Source organism: Rhamphochromis sp. 'chilingali' (assembly GCF_963969265.1).
Source record: "Rhamphochromis sp. 'chilingali' genome assembly, chromosome: 5".
Taxonomy (NCBI): Eukaryota; Metazoa; Chordata; class Actinopteri; order Cichliformes; family Cichlidae; genus Rhamphochromis; species Rhamphochromis sp. 'chilingali'.
The window spans coordinates 26,378,842-26,394,767 of record NC_137932.1 but is presented as its reverse complement, the minus strand read 5'-3'; the positions used below and the strand labels follow the sequence as shown (position 1 = coordinate 26,394,767).

At 43.1% G+C, this 15,926-nt stretch overlaps 1 protein-coding gene and 1 pseudogene across 2 annotated transcripts; one reads left to right on the top strand and one right to left on the bottom strand.

Moving 5' to 3' along the window:
- The first annotated feature begins 1,256 nt into the window (after window positions 1-1,256).
- hey2 (hes-related family bHLH transcription factor with YRPW motif 2) lies at window positions 1,257-10,428 on the top strand. Its single transcript, XM_080882992.1, has 5 exons — window positions 1,257-1,786; window positions 3,755-3,833; window positions 3,918-4,001; window positions 5,402-5,483; window positions 8,548-10,428. The coding sequence occupies exons 1-5, from the start codon at window positions 1,701-1,703 to the stop codon at window positions 9,183-9,185; spliced, it is 969 nt and encodes a 322-aa protein (XP_080739118.1). The 5' UTR covers window positions 1,257-1,700; the 3' UTR covers window positions 9,186-10,428.
- A 2,556-nt stretch (window positions 10,429-12,984) lies between these two features.
- Window positions 12,985-15,424, bottom strand: LOC308397588 (lactoylglutathione lyase-like; annotated as a pseudogene). Its single transcript, XR_013974801.1, has 4 exons — window positions 14,593-15,424; window positions 13,465-13,699; window positions 13,316-13,383; window positions 12,985-13,222 (listed from the first exon to the last, which is right to left on the bottom strand). The product of XR_013974801.1 is annotated as a lactoylglutathione lyase-like (transcript).
- Between the last annotated feature and the right edge of the window lie 502 nt (window positions 15,425-15,926).

The following is a 15,926-nucleotide window of genomic DNA, read 5'->3' as shown; positions in this document are numbered from 1 at the left end:
ATCGTGTGAGAGAGACCAGACACACACACACACACACACACACACACACACTAGCCTTTTTCTGACATGTCATACGTAATGTTTCTGGCTAAAGCATCTTTCCGGCATGGCAGCAAAGGATTGGTGGATGCAGGTCCAGTGGGTCAGAGCCTCATTTTAAAGTGAAGATTGAATCTGGTGTAAAAATCAATAAATGGTAAATGGCCTGCATTTGTATAGCGCTTTTCTAGTCCCTAAGGACCCCAAAGCGCTTCACACTACATTCAGTCATTCACCCATTCACACACACATTCACACACTGGCGATGGCAAGCTACATTGTAGCCACAGCTGCCCTGGGGCGCAAAAGCAAAGTAACATCACATACACAAAACACAGTTCAGACTCACAGACAAGAACTTGAAGTAACGATTTGGTGAGTGACTTCTCTCGGTCAGGACGTTTGGCCCTCTCTGCTTCATGTCCGTCAGCTGACTGTGGGTGTTTCGTGCTCATCTCTCCTAGCATTTATGTCAAGCTGAGGTCCAACATCTTACTGTGTCTTGAGATACAACTCACCCCTCTTTACTGCACGATGGTAACCGCTGATGTCTGTGCATCAGTCTCTTTCATCCTGCACAAATCCGGCCAACGCTTCCAAGTTCATGTCGTTTTTCCTACTGACCACATTCAGCTTCCTGACCATCTCTCCAATGTCCTTCTAGGATGGAGTGTTAGAGTTAAATGGAGTGTTAAAGAAAATGTTATTATTGTTTTGAGGGAAAAAAAAGATATTTGGACCAAAATATTTGATGTATCTCTAATTCCATCACACCACAGAGACCAACGCTCAAGCTGCAGGTTTTCACTGTTAAGACGTGCCTGAGGACGCTTGGTCACCACCTTCACTGACCTCCTGGCTCCAGTGGGCTGAAGCTGAATGTACCCAAAACCTTCATGATGCCATTTCAACCTTCTGCTCTATCAGCCTCTTGCTAAAGTGCTCTGAGCAGTCAGTAAGACGAGAAAAGTACTTTATAAACTTTTTTTTTAAGTATTTTATACTATGGAATAAAGCATCAGTGGGGTGAGCTGCTGGAAATAAAAGGACCTCAGAGCTTCAGAGGACCTCAGGTTTGCGGTGCAGCAGTCACTCTCAGACCTGCTGCCTGATATAATCGTTGTTTTCTGATGGCCTCGTTCCCATACATGCACGCATGCGCACGCTCGTGTACGTGCGTACTCCCTCCGAACCAGACGCACCTCAGTGTGTGTGTGTGTGTGTGTGTGTGTGTGTGTGTGTGTGTGTGTGTGTGTGTGTGATTCCCAGGCTTCGTGGGAAAGCTCCATCGGCAGAGGAGGAGGAGGAGAAGGAGGAGAAGGACTCACCGGTCAACAGTCCAGTCTGCAGCCGACACCCAGGCCACCTGTCCCGGACTTCTGGCCGGACACGCACCGCTGAGAGAAACCGGAACCCTGTGAAACTAACGTGACTTTTATTTGGAGAAAACGTTTTTTGTCTCAGGAACCTGACCCCGTGGATTAACCGCACACGCTCTTAGGGCACATTAACACCAGATCATCAGGACCCACCGGGTTTCGATCATTCATTCACTCCGGTCTGATCTCCGGTCAGCAAATTCGCAGGAGTAAAAGAAGTCTTTGAAACCTTCGCGTCTCCTCCCGGGACAGACGGCCACATTTCCCCGCCAACAACGCGCTATGAAGCGGCCGTGCGAGGACAGCAGCTCCGCGGAGAGCGAGGTAGAGGAGACCATCGACGTGGGCAGCGAGAACATTTATCCGGGGTGAGATTTCACACACGTTTCTCTTTTTCTTATGACAGAAATGAAAACATCGCAGTTCGTTTAGCTTATGTCTTTATATTTCACATCGTTTCAACCTAAATGTTGACGCTCACGGAGCTCTTTATTACTGATGTGTCTAAACAAACATTAATCGCCCTAAAAATAAATGTGAGGAATTTTAGCGGTTCATAAAATGTCACAAAAGATTATTGGCAAACCTTTCATTTCTAATCAGATTTTCCAGTGAATGAGACAAAAAAGGAACATAAATAAGACATGTAAATACAGGGACTTTGTGCTTCAAAAATGAGTCAAACAAAAACGTTTGCTAATTCAGCAGATCTCCTAAAAACCGAGATGAGCACAAGCTTTTAATTATTCCTGAAAGAAAAGGCAAAGGAGAATAAACATGATGAAAACTGCGCTCGTTTTTACCGAGTGACGTCACTGAACCTTAAAATCCGCTCAAAGCTGGAAAAAGTTCAAAACAATAAAATTTTACTTTCAGCTAATTTTCCCTCCAAATTACTTTTCATGGTTTGTTTGTTTTGGTTTTGTTCAGTTTTGTATTTCTGAATTTAAAAGTGAATTTAAAGGGCTCGGTTTATTCCACATGTTCTACTATTTATATTTTACTTTATTCCTGCACAGCTGGAGTGGAGCACCCACAATTTCGTTGTACATGTATAATGGAAATAACGGGCTATTCTATTCTATTCTATTCTATTCTATTCTATTCTATGTTCACTGTTGGTGAAATGCTCAAATACTTCAGTAAAAATAAAGGTACTGCAGATTCTAAATACACCCTTATAAATACCTTTAAAGTGAACTGGTGCAGTCAAATGCATGCATTTAATAGAAATCCATCAGCGTGTAATCAGCTGCTTTTATCTGCTTTTAATACGATCAGTTTAGTTGAGCGGTTCCCAAGTTAAGGGTTACTCCCCATTCAAAGGATCGCCTGATAAACCTTCGGTGTCAGAAGAAGATGAGAGGAAAGGAAATCAAAACCAGCTTCGTCTCTCCGAAATCTTGTGTAGTAATTTGCAGAGTTTAAAGGAGCTGCTTTTTCACCGGAACAGTTCAAAGACCACTGTATAAAGAAATCACGGCATACATTTTATTAAATGTGTTACAAAATTGTTACAAGACTATTTCTGTAAAACTGAACAATCTTTGTCGTTATCTAAATTTAATTGTCGCAGTATTAATATGTGGTGAAACGAACAAAGCATGAAATGGAAACAGTGAAGTTAAATACGTCAGACTTACACTCTAGTAAATGTCTTCTGTAAGAAGTAGATGCGGTGCTCGTTTATTATATGTTAATATAAAATTGGGCAGTTTAGTCTAATAAAATCTACTATATTTTATCCAAGCATGCAGTGTTATTAATATTCTACACTAAGTGGGGTGATCTGCAGAGGAGTGAGTGGATGATGGGTTAGAGATAAGAAATGAAGACAAACACATGATGAAATATAAATAAATATAAAAAATCTGTCACACAGATTTTTGCAGCGTTTACTCTTCTCTCTCTAACCTTCATCTCTCATAAATAAGCAGAGGAATAAACTTTGCAGTCCCGGTGTTCACATGTTTATGTCGACACAGCGGCGCTCAAACTCTGGGGCGGGTCCCCCTGGTGGGGCACAAAGACACTGCAGGGATCTTTGTGCACCACCAGGAAAATTATGCAGAGAGACTGAGGTGATAATTTATGTGTGTGTGTGTGTGTGTGTGTGTGTGTGTGTGTGTGTGTGTGTGTGTGTGTGAGAGAGGGGGGGGGGGGGGGGGGGGGGGGTCACTGATGATTTCCTGACATTATTTTAATAAAATCTAACTTTTTATTTTTAGTTATTCATAAAAAATTTCTTGTGTGCATCATGGGCTTCTTTTCTTCTTCTGAGCATGCCTGAAAAGGTCTGAGAAAACCAAATTCCACAGTTCGTTTATTTTCCACAGACACATGAAAGAATCTTTGGTAAGATGTGGCTCTCCAACCACGACGACGCAAGTGATGGCGAGGAAGAAACGCAGAGGGGTAAGGTCACTGTTTCTGTCAGCGGATGTGTACAGGAGTATCCAACGGTGATGATTTCAACTGATTTTAATATTTTTTCTTAAGATTATCGAGAAGAGACGCAGAGACAGAATCAATAACAGCCTGTCGGAGTTACGGAGACTTGTCCCAACAGCGTTTGAGAAACAGGTACCGACTGACAGTCTCCTGTTTACCTGCTGCGTGCTCAGTGGGTGTGTCTCAATTCAGGGGCTGTATAAACCAAATAAAAACCAAAAAAAATCCAAACAATAACATTTTTAAGTTATCTAAGTGACTTATATATCATGTTTAACCTGAGTAGTGAAAGACCACGCGGGGTCTGAAAACGATGCGCCGGGAGTTTGCTGTTCTTGCCGGGCTCTAGTGAGCCTTCATCACCCAGTCAGCTATCAAGTTGGCGGGTAACAGACTTCTCCGAAAACGACAGAGCACTTTTGGCGATATGTGATGTCTTGATAAACCGAGCAGATATTTGAAGTTTACACACCTACTTTCTCGCCTGAAAATATGTTAAAACTTTATATTGTGACCCAGAAAGAGCAATATTTCAAACTCTTTAGCTGCGCTCCTCCACCATTGCCACATTTGACAAGAATTTTATATCATTATGAAAATACTAGTATTGAAAAGAGTAATAAGAGTAATATTACAACTAAGTAGCTGCCGCCATTGTTGGAAACTGGAAATGGCTGGGCCACACTATGAATCCTGGGATAGGTTGGGCCACTAAGGATACATCGACCCATCTTTCAAATTCGGGGAAATGAAGGACGCATTTGTCAGCCTAATTTGGAGCAGCCTTCTAATAGGGACATCCTTTGTCACGTCGCTTTGACGTAATCAGCCTTCAAATGCGGCCTCCGAAGGATGCAGTCCCTGAATTGAGACACAGCCACGTGTCTGTGCAGCGCTTCCTCTCCACTCCAAAATACATTTGAGTGTCATCTGCAAAGAAATGTTTTCTTATATGGGAAATTTCAAGATTTGACCTTAGAAGTAGCAGACAGATGGATTAATAAATCATGAGGTCTAAAACTAAACACTAGACAGGTGAAGTAGGCAGTGAGGAGTTTCACGTACATGCGAGAAGAAACCTGAAATAATCAGCGTAGTTGTCTTGAAAACATTTATCGCAGCGTGCATGTGGGCTTGTTTACAAATTGTTGCTCAGTGCATTAAACTATCGCAGTCTTAATGGATTTTACAAAAACACAGATATAATCTACAGCAGTTTGTATTTTTAGATTACTAAGCATTAATCACTTGGATGTTACGCTCCAAGTGGAAGATTTTACAGATGATGCATTACATGACTTTTCTTTGCTTAGCAGTTACATTTTAATCGGACTTTTGATCAGAAGCTTTTGTGCATGGACAGCTGCAATAAACTCACTCCAAGTGTGCTGCAAACATGGTTTTTATTTCATGTAAAACTTCAGTACTTGGTGAAAGTGGATCAACCCGCAGGCCTGGTTTGGAGTCACCCTCAAAAGAGGATGTTTTACTGGAATCGGTGTGAACTGTTATCTGTCGTCCCTCTCTGTCAGAGTTCAGCTAAACTGGAGAAGGCAGAAATCCTCCAGATGACTGTGGATCACCTGAAGATGCTGCAGGCCACAGGAGGAAAAGGTACCCACATTACTCCATACTACCACAATATGATTTTCTACGCTATGGTAACAACAGCTGATTGGTAGCTAGGCCATGACTGATCAGGGTTTGGATTTTGTTCTGCTGACCTCGCATAAAAACAGAGTTTGGGTATGTACTGGGAGGTCGTCAGTGTGGAAGTGATGCACAGTCAGGTTTTGGAATATTCTAAGTTAAGTAGGCAGAAAGTGACTGAATGTACGTCAGTGTGATGTCCTCTGAAGTGATACAAACAGGACTCTGTGTGTGCGTGTGTGTGTGTGTGTGTGTGTGTGTGTGTGTGTGTGTGTGTGTGTGTGTGTGTGTGTGTGTGTGTGTGTGTGTGTGTGTGTTAGAGAGAGAGAGAGAGGGCGGTGGTGAGTCCATGGGAAAACGCTGCAGGGATAAAAGTAGTACTTGACCCTGAGCAGCGCTGTTTGCTTTCATAAAGCGGATTGGTGGAGGTGGGGGGCGGGCAGTGTTGGCTGCGTTCACAGGCGGTCTGTGCAGCATTTGTTTGGGTTTACAGCAGCAGAGACGGAGCTGAGAGTACGTCTGGCTCTCACAAACTGAAATCTTAGTGCAAACGTTTCTCTGGAAGTGTTTGGGAAGCAATGACGGCCGTTTGTCACGCACAGTGAAGCTGAGCGTCACTTGAAAGTGTTGAATATTGTCACTCCACAGGCTTACATCACTTCCGATCTTCACTCCACTGCAGACCTTTTCAGTAATGAGATGCGTCACAAAAAGAACGTGTCGGGTTTCTGGGATTCAGACTCAGGCCACTTTTGTTTTAATGCTCCTCAGAGCTTCAGACAAACATAAATGAACCAAGCCACAGTAAACGCAAAACTTATGCACAGTACTTTTTATGTTACATCTGAAGGGATCATGCCTGCCTCCATGGTCAACATTTTTTTAAAGAAATTTAGGCATCTCTGCTGTACTGCATGCTTCAAAGTGTGCAGCGCTGATTTTGGAAAGTGCCTGCAGCCAGTTACCTTCCAGTCCGCTCCTGAAGAAAAGCCAAGGTAAATAGAAGATGAGACTTATTTTCCTGAATTACTGCAAAAACAAAGAAACAAAATACAGCTCAGGCATAAAGACGTCTACAAATAAATCAATAAATAAGAAAGAATGAGGTGGAAAAGTCAAACAAAAAGAGGGAGCATGGCAGGGAATACAGGGGAAGGACTATTTATACACACTAGCCTGAACATCCAGCAGCAGTGCAACAAGACAAAAGTAAAAGCAGTCACACACACACACGGGAGCAAAGGTAACACAAGACATGAACAAGAAATAACCAAAGGAAACTGAAACAGACACAAGAAGACCCGCAGTGAACACAGAGACAGTGACAGAAAAACAGGACTGACAACCTTAACATCATCATTAGACTCCAAAGAGAATAGAAACAGAGGACCGAGACAGAGAAGAACACGAAAGCTCAGATTATTGGTTAATCCAGAGCACAGGTGTTGAACTCCAGGCCTCGAGGGCTGGTGTCCTGCAGGTTTTAGACACGTCCAGCTGATTTAAATGGCTAAATTACCTCCTCAACATGTCTTGAAGTTCTCCAAAGGCCTGGTAATGAACTAATCATTTGATTCAGGTGTGTTGACCCAGGGTGAGATCTAAAACCTGCAGGACACCGGCCCTCGAGGCCTGGAGTTTGACACCCCAGATCCAGAGGTTCCCAAAGAGGGACAAACAGTATCCCACATTGTGGAATTTTAGTTCACAAACACTTCTTATAATGACTAACTACTCCTGTCATTTTGGAGATGTCAGCTCTTTAAACAGTAAAGTTACAGTGGGATACAAATAATATCAGGGTGATCCTGCCACGATTTGTTCCCCCGGTTCAAATCACAGACAAACAGTATCCCACAGCTGTTTATGTTTTTGCACAGAGAGGCATTTAAAAAAAAATGTATTGATAGCGATGTTTAATATTATTACACAGGAAAAAAAACAACTACACATAAAATAATTACACCATGACGCCTCTGCCTCTCTAAATAGAGGGACAGTAACTGCGTGTGTATATGTAAGCGTGTAAAAATTGCAGATAGTCAGAGTAACAGTAACAGTATTTTATCTCTATCCGCCATTGTAGAAATTCGTCTCATGTAAACAATAACGTGGCGCACAGCGTGACGTGAAAACGGGCACATACCTTTGACGTTGCGTGACGAACTCCGTATTCCTGGTCCACAGTTAAACGCAAAAATCTCCAACCTGACAGGAGTTTTAAAAAAGTCTCAGTTTTCGGTGATTCGAAACGCTGTTTACGTGTGGACGAAAGGGCCAAACGCATAGAAACTGTGTAGGTGTGGACGAGGCGTAAAAGAGTCAGTAGTTTATTTTATTGCTACCTGTAATTTCTTGCAGTTTACTTTTATTTGTTTAATTGTTTACTAAATGTTTGAGGTATGAAATGAACCGCACGGGATTTTGAAAACAAAATATGTCTGTTGTGGTTGGAGGTTGTGATTGTGCGGGGGGGGGGGGGGGGGGGGGGGGGGGTTATTCTGTGCGGTCACATACATGCTCAATGAAGACATGAGCAGACTTTTATTTCATAGACATTTTAATGTGTAACTGATGTCAGCACTGCTCTGTGTGTCCCAACATGACACACAGGCACAGTGTTTGCATCACCTGCTCAGGTGATCGACTCTTCTTTGTTGTCTTCTACTCTTTTAAAAAAAATTATTATTCTAATTTTACTGGCCAATTAACAAACCAGTTTACAGGTGCACTACTGCTACATTGCATAGATCCCAGCATGGTGCATAAATAGGAGACTGATCAGACACTGAACCCTGAACCTTCAGCTTCACCTGTGCTCACCTGTCCTCCCACAGCTGAGCTTAAACCAACACCCCGTCACCCCAAAGTGACTGAGGGAAACCTGTTTAGTGTTTCTGGTGACGTTTGTGTTTCTGGTGGAGTTTGTAATGACTGGCTGCCCTCATAATTTTTCAATTTGATTTAGAATCTGATTTTAAGCCCCGCCTCCCTCCATGATGTTAACCCCACCCTTTTCTGCCTGCAGGTTATTTCGACGCCCACGCTCTCGCCCTGGACTTCCTGTCTCTGGGCTTCAGGGAGTGCGTGACTGAGGTTTCCCGCTACCTGAGCGCTGTGGAGGGGCTCGACTCCGGCGACCCACTGCGCTCCCGTCTTCTCTCCCACCTTGCCTCCTGTGCCTCCCAGCGTGACGCCGCCGCCCTTACAACTGCCTCCCATTCGTCACACCACCCCCAGCAGCCCCACCCCCTGCCTCACCCGTTCCACCACCCGCACCATTGGGCGGCTGCTTTGGCCGCCTTTCGTCCTTTGCCCTACAGACTTAGCGGGCTGGTTTCTCCAGACGTTGGAGGGGGCGGAGGCTCCCAGCGCGGTGTTGTCTCCTCCTCCTTTTCTTCCCATGCAGACTCCACCTCCTCCTCGCCTTCTTCCTCCTCTTCCTCATCCCTCTTCCTCCCCTGCACCCCCACCCCTCTCTCCGCCTCCCTGCTTTCCCTCTCAGCGTCGTTTCCCATCGCCCTCCACGGAGGCATTCCCATCCTCCCTCACTCCTCCTTCACCTCCTCTGCTGCCAGTCCCCCCGTCTCCTCTTCCTCGCAGACTCCACACAGCAGCAGCGGTAAACCCTACAGGCCGTGGGGAACCGAGGTCGGAGCTTTCTGACTGTGTGCTGCTCACTAACCTCTGCTGACAGTTTAACAGCCTGGAAATGTTTGAGCTCCACGGCTGGTGTTAGCATCTCGTTATTAACTTCTTGGGGATGTTTGTGACTGACTTCCACCTGCTGCTTTCACACACTGGCTCGATTCAGAACAGGAACGTGTGGTTTGTCTCATCTGAGCATAGTTTTCATGTTTCAGCTGCTTCAAACTCACAAAAACTTTGTTGTTTAACCGAGATAAGTCAGGTTAAATATTGTTTATTACTAATTTACCTCAACCCCACATATACAATGCTACTTGCCCAAATGCTCACTAAAAGGTGAGATGTGAATGAGTCTGCCACTGAAAATAGGTCCCAACAGATGCCCAGTTTCCTCCTGTTTGTTAAAAACTAGCTTATTGTTCCAGTTTTTAAAACTGAGAAGCTACCGACAAGACGCCAGGTAATGCTGCTTATCACATCCCATTGCACCGCCACACACCAGGTGTTTTTTCACTTTGATGCACCTGCTGTGCGGTCCACATCAGGGGGCAACAGGGCCGGGGTAGGCACTGGTCTCATGTGTCAGGTTTAACAGCCAGCAGGCTGTGGTTGGTGTTTCTACTTCTGCTTCCTGTATTTAAAATACAGCCCTTCACAGCAGAAACCCTGTACGCTGAAAAACGGCTGTCAGCGTGAGGGACACATAACCAAGCCGCACCACCAGCTTACTGTGCACCCAGCCGGGACGCTTGAGTTTGACTCTTTGACTCTCTCAGCTGCAGTTTGATGGTGTTAAAGAAATCTGTCCACACAGGTATGAAGCTCCATCTACAGGTGATTAACCACAGACTCCAGCACACCAGCGTCTTTTAAAGCAAACCTGACACAAACTCACGTTCACGTTTAACCTGACTAACACAAACAGACTTCTGTCGTATTTGATCGTTTTGATGGAGAATCTATGAAGTGACAGAAAAGTGTTCCCCAGCAGACTTCAGAAAGCTCAATATTAAATAAATAATATTGCTATTTGATTATATGAAATCTTCTTTAAAGGTTAAAGGTGAACTGTCACTGAACTTTGAGCCAAATGTCTCTGATACCTTGTGTGCCTTGTACAAATAAAGACGACTAAACAGATTGCTGCTGTAGTGAAAGCTCGAGTCGTGACGTCTTTTTCTTATTTTACTTATTTATTTTTTTTATATCTATAATTAAATTGTGAACCGGGCTCTTTACCTGTTGCTCTACTGCAACCCGAAACAGCAGCTCTGCCGCTGTTTTTGACTCTGACGTGTCAGGCAGCGTTGAAGTCTGTAAAATGATTTTTCTGCTTCATAAAAGGTGTTTTTTTGTGTACTGACAAGCGTCTCCGATATTTTTCCACCATCATGTGTGTTAATATGGTGGACAGAATATTCAGAAATGTGTTTGCAGTAAAGAGTTTATGACTATTTTTTAACAAAAAAATAAGAAACAACTCTCAGCAGTTACTGAGGGTTAGTGTTCAGAGAGAGATCTCAGGTAAGGCATGAGATCTCTCACAATGTAAATGCCACCTCATAACGTCATAATTACCACAGTAATGAGGTGGCAATTACATGCATGTTTCATCATTGTGTTTCACTGAACCATAAAGAGACTTACTGACAATAAAAAGACCAGACAAAATTAAAAACGATCACAAAATGTAAAAAAGTAACAGAAAAATGTCCTTAAATAGACACAATGACAAACACGTAAGCTACCATGAGAGAAATAATATCCTTAGTTATTTGACAGAAAAAGGCACAAAGACAAAAGAAAATGACCACAAAAAGACACAATGACTATAAAATGACCAGAAAGTAGCAAAAACAATACAAAAAGACGCTTTAAAAATTCCAGAAACAAATCAAAAAAAATGGCCATAAAGGGCAAAGTACAAAGAGACAGAGCTGCAAATATACACCAGAAAAACAGCAAAATGACAGAAAAATGCAACGACAAAAACAACACTTCTACCAGGAGTCACAAAATGATGGTAACCAAAAACAAAGAGAAAATTACTCCTTTCACAACATGAGATGAAAAAGTTCAGAGAAACCAGAAAGACACGAGGAAAGGACCGTAACAAAACAATCCTGAGACAAAGTGACATGAATACAAAGACGCACAAAAATGAGACAGACTATCTTGCAGAGACAACACTACAGTGAGGGGGGAGGGGCTTTTACATGTGTGAGACCAGGTGAGCTGACTTCACCTATTCAGTCAGGTCACGTGATCTTCCTCAGGGCTGGACAAAACAGCAGGTCGTCCACCACAAGGCAAACGTTTTTACCTCAGTATGATGGCATGTGTGACCAACCACACTGTACACACATGCACGCACACACACACACACACTTGTCTTTGCCTTCGTCTTGTGGCTCAATCGCCGTTACAGCCGGTAAATCCTCCCAGAGCACAAAACAGTGTCACTTCCAGCTCAGTGGAGGATTAAAGGCCGACAGCCCTGGGAACGACGCTGCGGGCCGTAAATCTGCTCCGGTCAGCCGACATGGTTCTCACGCTGCGACGCGGCTTTGAATCAAGCGGCAGTAAATTAGGTGACATGATTCATGCTTTATATCCTCACAGAGGGAGAGGACGGATTACAGCGAGGAGGACGTGAGCTGGGCACTGTAGTGAGTACTTACAAACTGATGACACATTTTCATCTCTTAAATTCATCAGATTCCATTTACTGCTCGGCTGTTTGACTTCAGTTAAAAGTGCAAATACCTCACAATAAAAATACTCCATTACAAGTAAAAGTACTGATAACTGTATAAAATACACAGTGACAGTTTCGGAAGTCTCAAGCTGAACATGGTCTCCGTCTACCATCTTTAAACCCTCCCTCAGATCAGAGCTGAGACCTGTTTGCTGACGCAGGAGTCGCCCTCTGCTGGCCAAGACAAAGAACACAGGTTTAAGGTGCTTCAGCCTTATTTTTCAGAGCAGGAAATCTTCCATCTTTTATATACAGACAGTGTGTGCTGCAAACATAATTCTGAAAACTGAATTTGTGCAAAAACAAGTAATTTGATCAGAAATAAATACAGTAAGCAGGATGTCTATGTGCGTGCAGCTCTGTGCACTCATACAGATGTCTGACATGAAAAAACACAACTTAATATATGTATATCACTCTTACTACATACCATTTCAAATAAATGTCATGAAGTAAAAAGTATGACAGTTACACCCAACATATAGTGGAATTCAAGTAGAAAGCAGCATGACATAGAAACACTCAAAGTCAAGTGAGTTTATTTCTATGGCACATTTAAAAACAGCTGTTCAGCGAAGTGCTGCACATCTGGAATAATGAAAAAAACAGCACAAACAGTGAGCAGGTTTGACCATCTGTGCTTTTATCCATTTAAAGCGTAAATGTGCCACATTACTTTATTATATCCTTTACTGTTAACATGACATAACGTTCATAACGTACAGTCCTCCTCTGTTTCAGTGATGCGACTCTAAGACGACATGAGGGAGAACGTGTTGTTTGGACTTAAGATCTCGATCCTGAACAAAGGCCAGACCCTTCCTTCTACCTGCGACAGCAGAAACAGACTGTCATCAGTGAAGTTCAAGGATAGAAGCTGACTTCCATCCACTCCTTGCAAAGTACAGGCCTCAACTCAAACAGGCGACCTGACCAGCTGTGTCTGTGCGCCCCCTGCTGGTACAGATGTGTCAGCAGCAGAGCGCAGACGAGGTTCTTCAAGACTGAGGAAGATTTTTTTACTTTTTCAAACTTCACAATGTTTAATCTAATCACCAGTCACAGAGGCTCAAAAGCTTTTTCAGTTTTAAAAAAATCAGTTAATGAAAGGCCACCTGCAGGACAGGTAGGGGCTGATTGATGAACAGTGGAGTTTGGCTTCACTATGGTGGTGTTTTGAGGCTGGACCGCTGACTGAAAAACTCACCTGTCTCTGGTTTCTTGACAAACCTCACTCCTTGCTCTTCAAATAACTTGCAGGCAGCGTAAACATCAGGAACAGCAATGCCGATGTGACCTGCGTGGAAGCGGGACAGCAGTGACAACCACAACAAGTCAAGCATTGAGAAGCAAACGAAACGGTCTGAACGTTGAACAAACAAGTTCTCACCAAATCCTCACGGCTCATTGTTCCCGTTGTGGTACGACAGATCTGCATCAGACTCCGTGCCCCAGTTACTGACAGGTGGAGGAATATTATTTATTATAAATAATACTCATATCGAGTTTAACTGTTGAACTGGTTGTTTCCATACGTACTGCGTGAGCTCCAGGGTGGCTCTGCGGGAAAATGTCCACACTGTCCTCTCCTTGACATCTGCCGGGGTGTCCGCCTTGTCCTCGTAACCCAGGGAGTAGAAGGTGAAGGCAGAGCAGCACGGGAGAAGTTTGGGATCAGACTGAGGAATTACATCATTCCCAGGATTCGAGTGTAGAAGTCCAGTGAGCGAGCCGGATCTTTGACCCTCAGCATCGTCTGCTGCAGCATGTAGTCCTGCAGAGAGCAGGTGGGGGAGACCAAAGCAGAGCTGAAAGAAGGGTAAACACTGGACTCCTCTGTGCCTGTGCACTTCAAAATAAGAGCAGGAAACACAAACCAGAATCCTTCACATGAAATTTGTCATTTCGTGTCATCCAGACGTCGTTTTATGTCACTTTGTATCACTTTTGTGTGTTTCAGTGTAACACATAGGAGGACACGGAAAATGAACTTTAACATGAATGCAGTGAGATTCAGGATAACACGACGGGCGAGTCAGGAGCAGTGCCCTGACTCGCTCTGACCAATTCAGTTCAATTCAATTTTTATTTAGCAGCGCCAAATCACAACAACAGTCAACTTGTATTGTAAGGTAGACCCATACATATGAGAAAAACCCAACAATGTCCCACTATGAACAAGCACTTTGGCGACAGTGGGAAGGAAAAACTCCCTTTGAACAGGAAGAAACCTCCCACAGTACCAGGCTCGGGGAGTGGTGGCCGGTTGGGGAGAGTCACACACAGTGACTGGCTTACAGCTCCCAGAACAGGCTGTGAATGTGCTGTGGCATCAGTCTGTAAGTCTGCGTACTCAGGTACATTCCACAGGTGCTGGTTGGGGATGGGCAGGACGCCTTCAGTCTGATGGTGGAACGATAACAACATTTTCACATAAAACTGCAGCTTCACATAAAGCCCTTAAGATAATTTGCGATTATGGCTTTTATACTCATTATTTTAACAAACCTCTCAACTTTACCTGAGTTTCAGGTGTTTAGCCTGCCTGTGAGTGTTGCTGTGGTCTCCTGCATGTTTACACACAGCCATTCAGCGATCAGTCCTGACTTTTGACCCTGTGCCCGAGCTATAGAATCAAATCTGAGCTGTGAGGTTTGAAGCACTGACTTTAGTAAGGGCGTGTCCCTCTGAGCAGGCGGTAGACGCAGCCTCGTCCATTTCTCAGATTCCACTGATGAACGCCATCGGCGGAGCGGGGGGGTAGCTTACTGGGCTAAACAAACACTGATCGGTTTCAGTTATTTACTGATGAACACAACAATGGACATAAGGGGCTTCTTTCAAAGAAAAAAACTCAAGTAGATGTTATTTTATATATTATGCTTTGTATGTTGTTCAGTATATTTCTATGCAAAACAAGAGGAACTTCAATACACAGCAGTATATTCACAGTTGAAACCAGATATTTACATACACTTTAGGGAAAAACATAAAAACCTTTTTTTTTGGTAAACACCAATTTAGAGTAAACTTGTTTTGGATAAATAAATATTGAAAGATCTTTTGAATTAGTTAAATGTCGGAATAAAGAGAGACAGAGCTGTCTATTTTTTATCACTTTCATCAAATGTAGGAGCACATATACACTAAGTTTATTGTTAATTAATAAGAAAACTGCAGACGATTCCATTCTGAGCTGAAGAAGCTTCTGATAGGTTCGTAGAGTCCATGTGAGTAAACTGGTGGCACAGCTGTGGATGCATATAAGGCAAAACACAGAGCCTGTTTCTGTGACATGGGAAAATCAAGAGATGTCAACCAAAACACCAGGAACAGAACTGTGGAGCTCCATAAGTGTGGCTCAGTTTTGAATACAATTTGGTGCCATTTACAATTAAGAAATACAGATAGTTTCTCTCTTTACTCTTAAAGTTAACAAATATGTTTTTATATTTATCAATCTAAAAAAATAAACATTTAGTCTGATTTGATGTTACAATTAAAAAAGTGTTTGTGTTTTTATCTGAAGAGTATGTAAATATCTGGTTTCCACTGTATGTTTGATGATGTTGATGTTTGGCTTGATTGTCAGCACAAAGAGGGAGAGAGAGCAGGTGAGACACACATGTTAGTCAAACGGTTGTTTGCCAAAACTCATCAGAACATGTATCTCCTACCTAGTGTAACTTTTTAAATACCATTTGTTACTTTTCAAATTCTACATTTATTAAGTTATGCAGGCTTGTTTGCACAACAAGGCTAAATAATTATATAAACTTTTCTCAATCTAAATAGTGGACTTTGGTAGAATTAAAAAATAAGTGTAGTGCAGGTCTATGATGATTTTTAGTGCTACTATCATTTAGTTCTGATTCTGGTTCTGTCTTGGTTAAATCCCAAGTAGTCCTGATTTTGAACTGTTGTGTCCTGTTTTAATTCCGGATCAGTTCTGGGTCTGGTTGATTTGGGGTTTAGTCCTCGTGTCGTGATGCAGCCCTGAT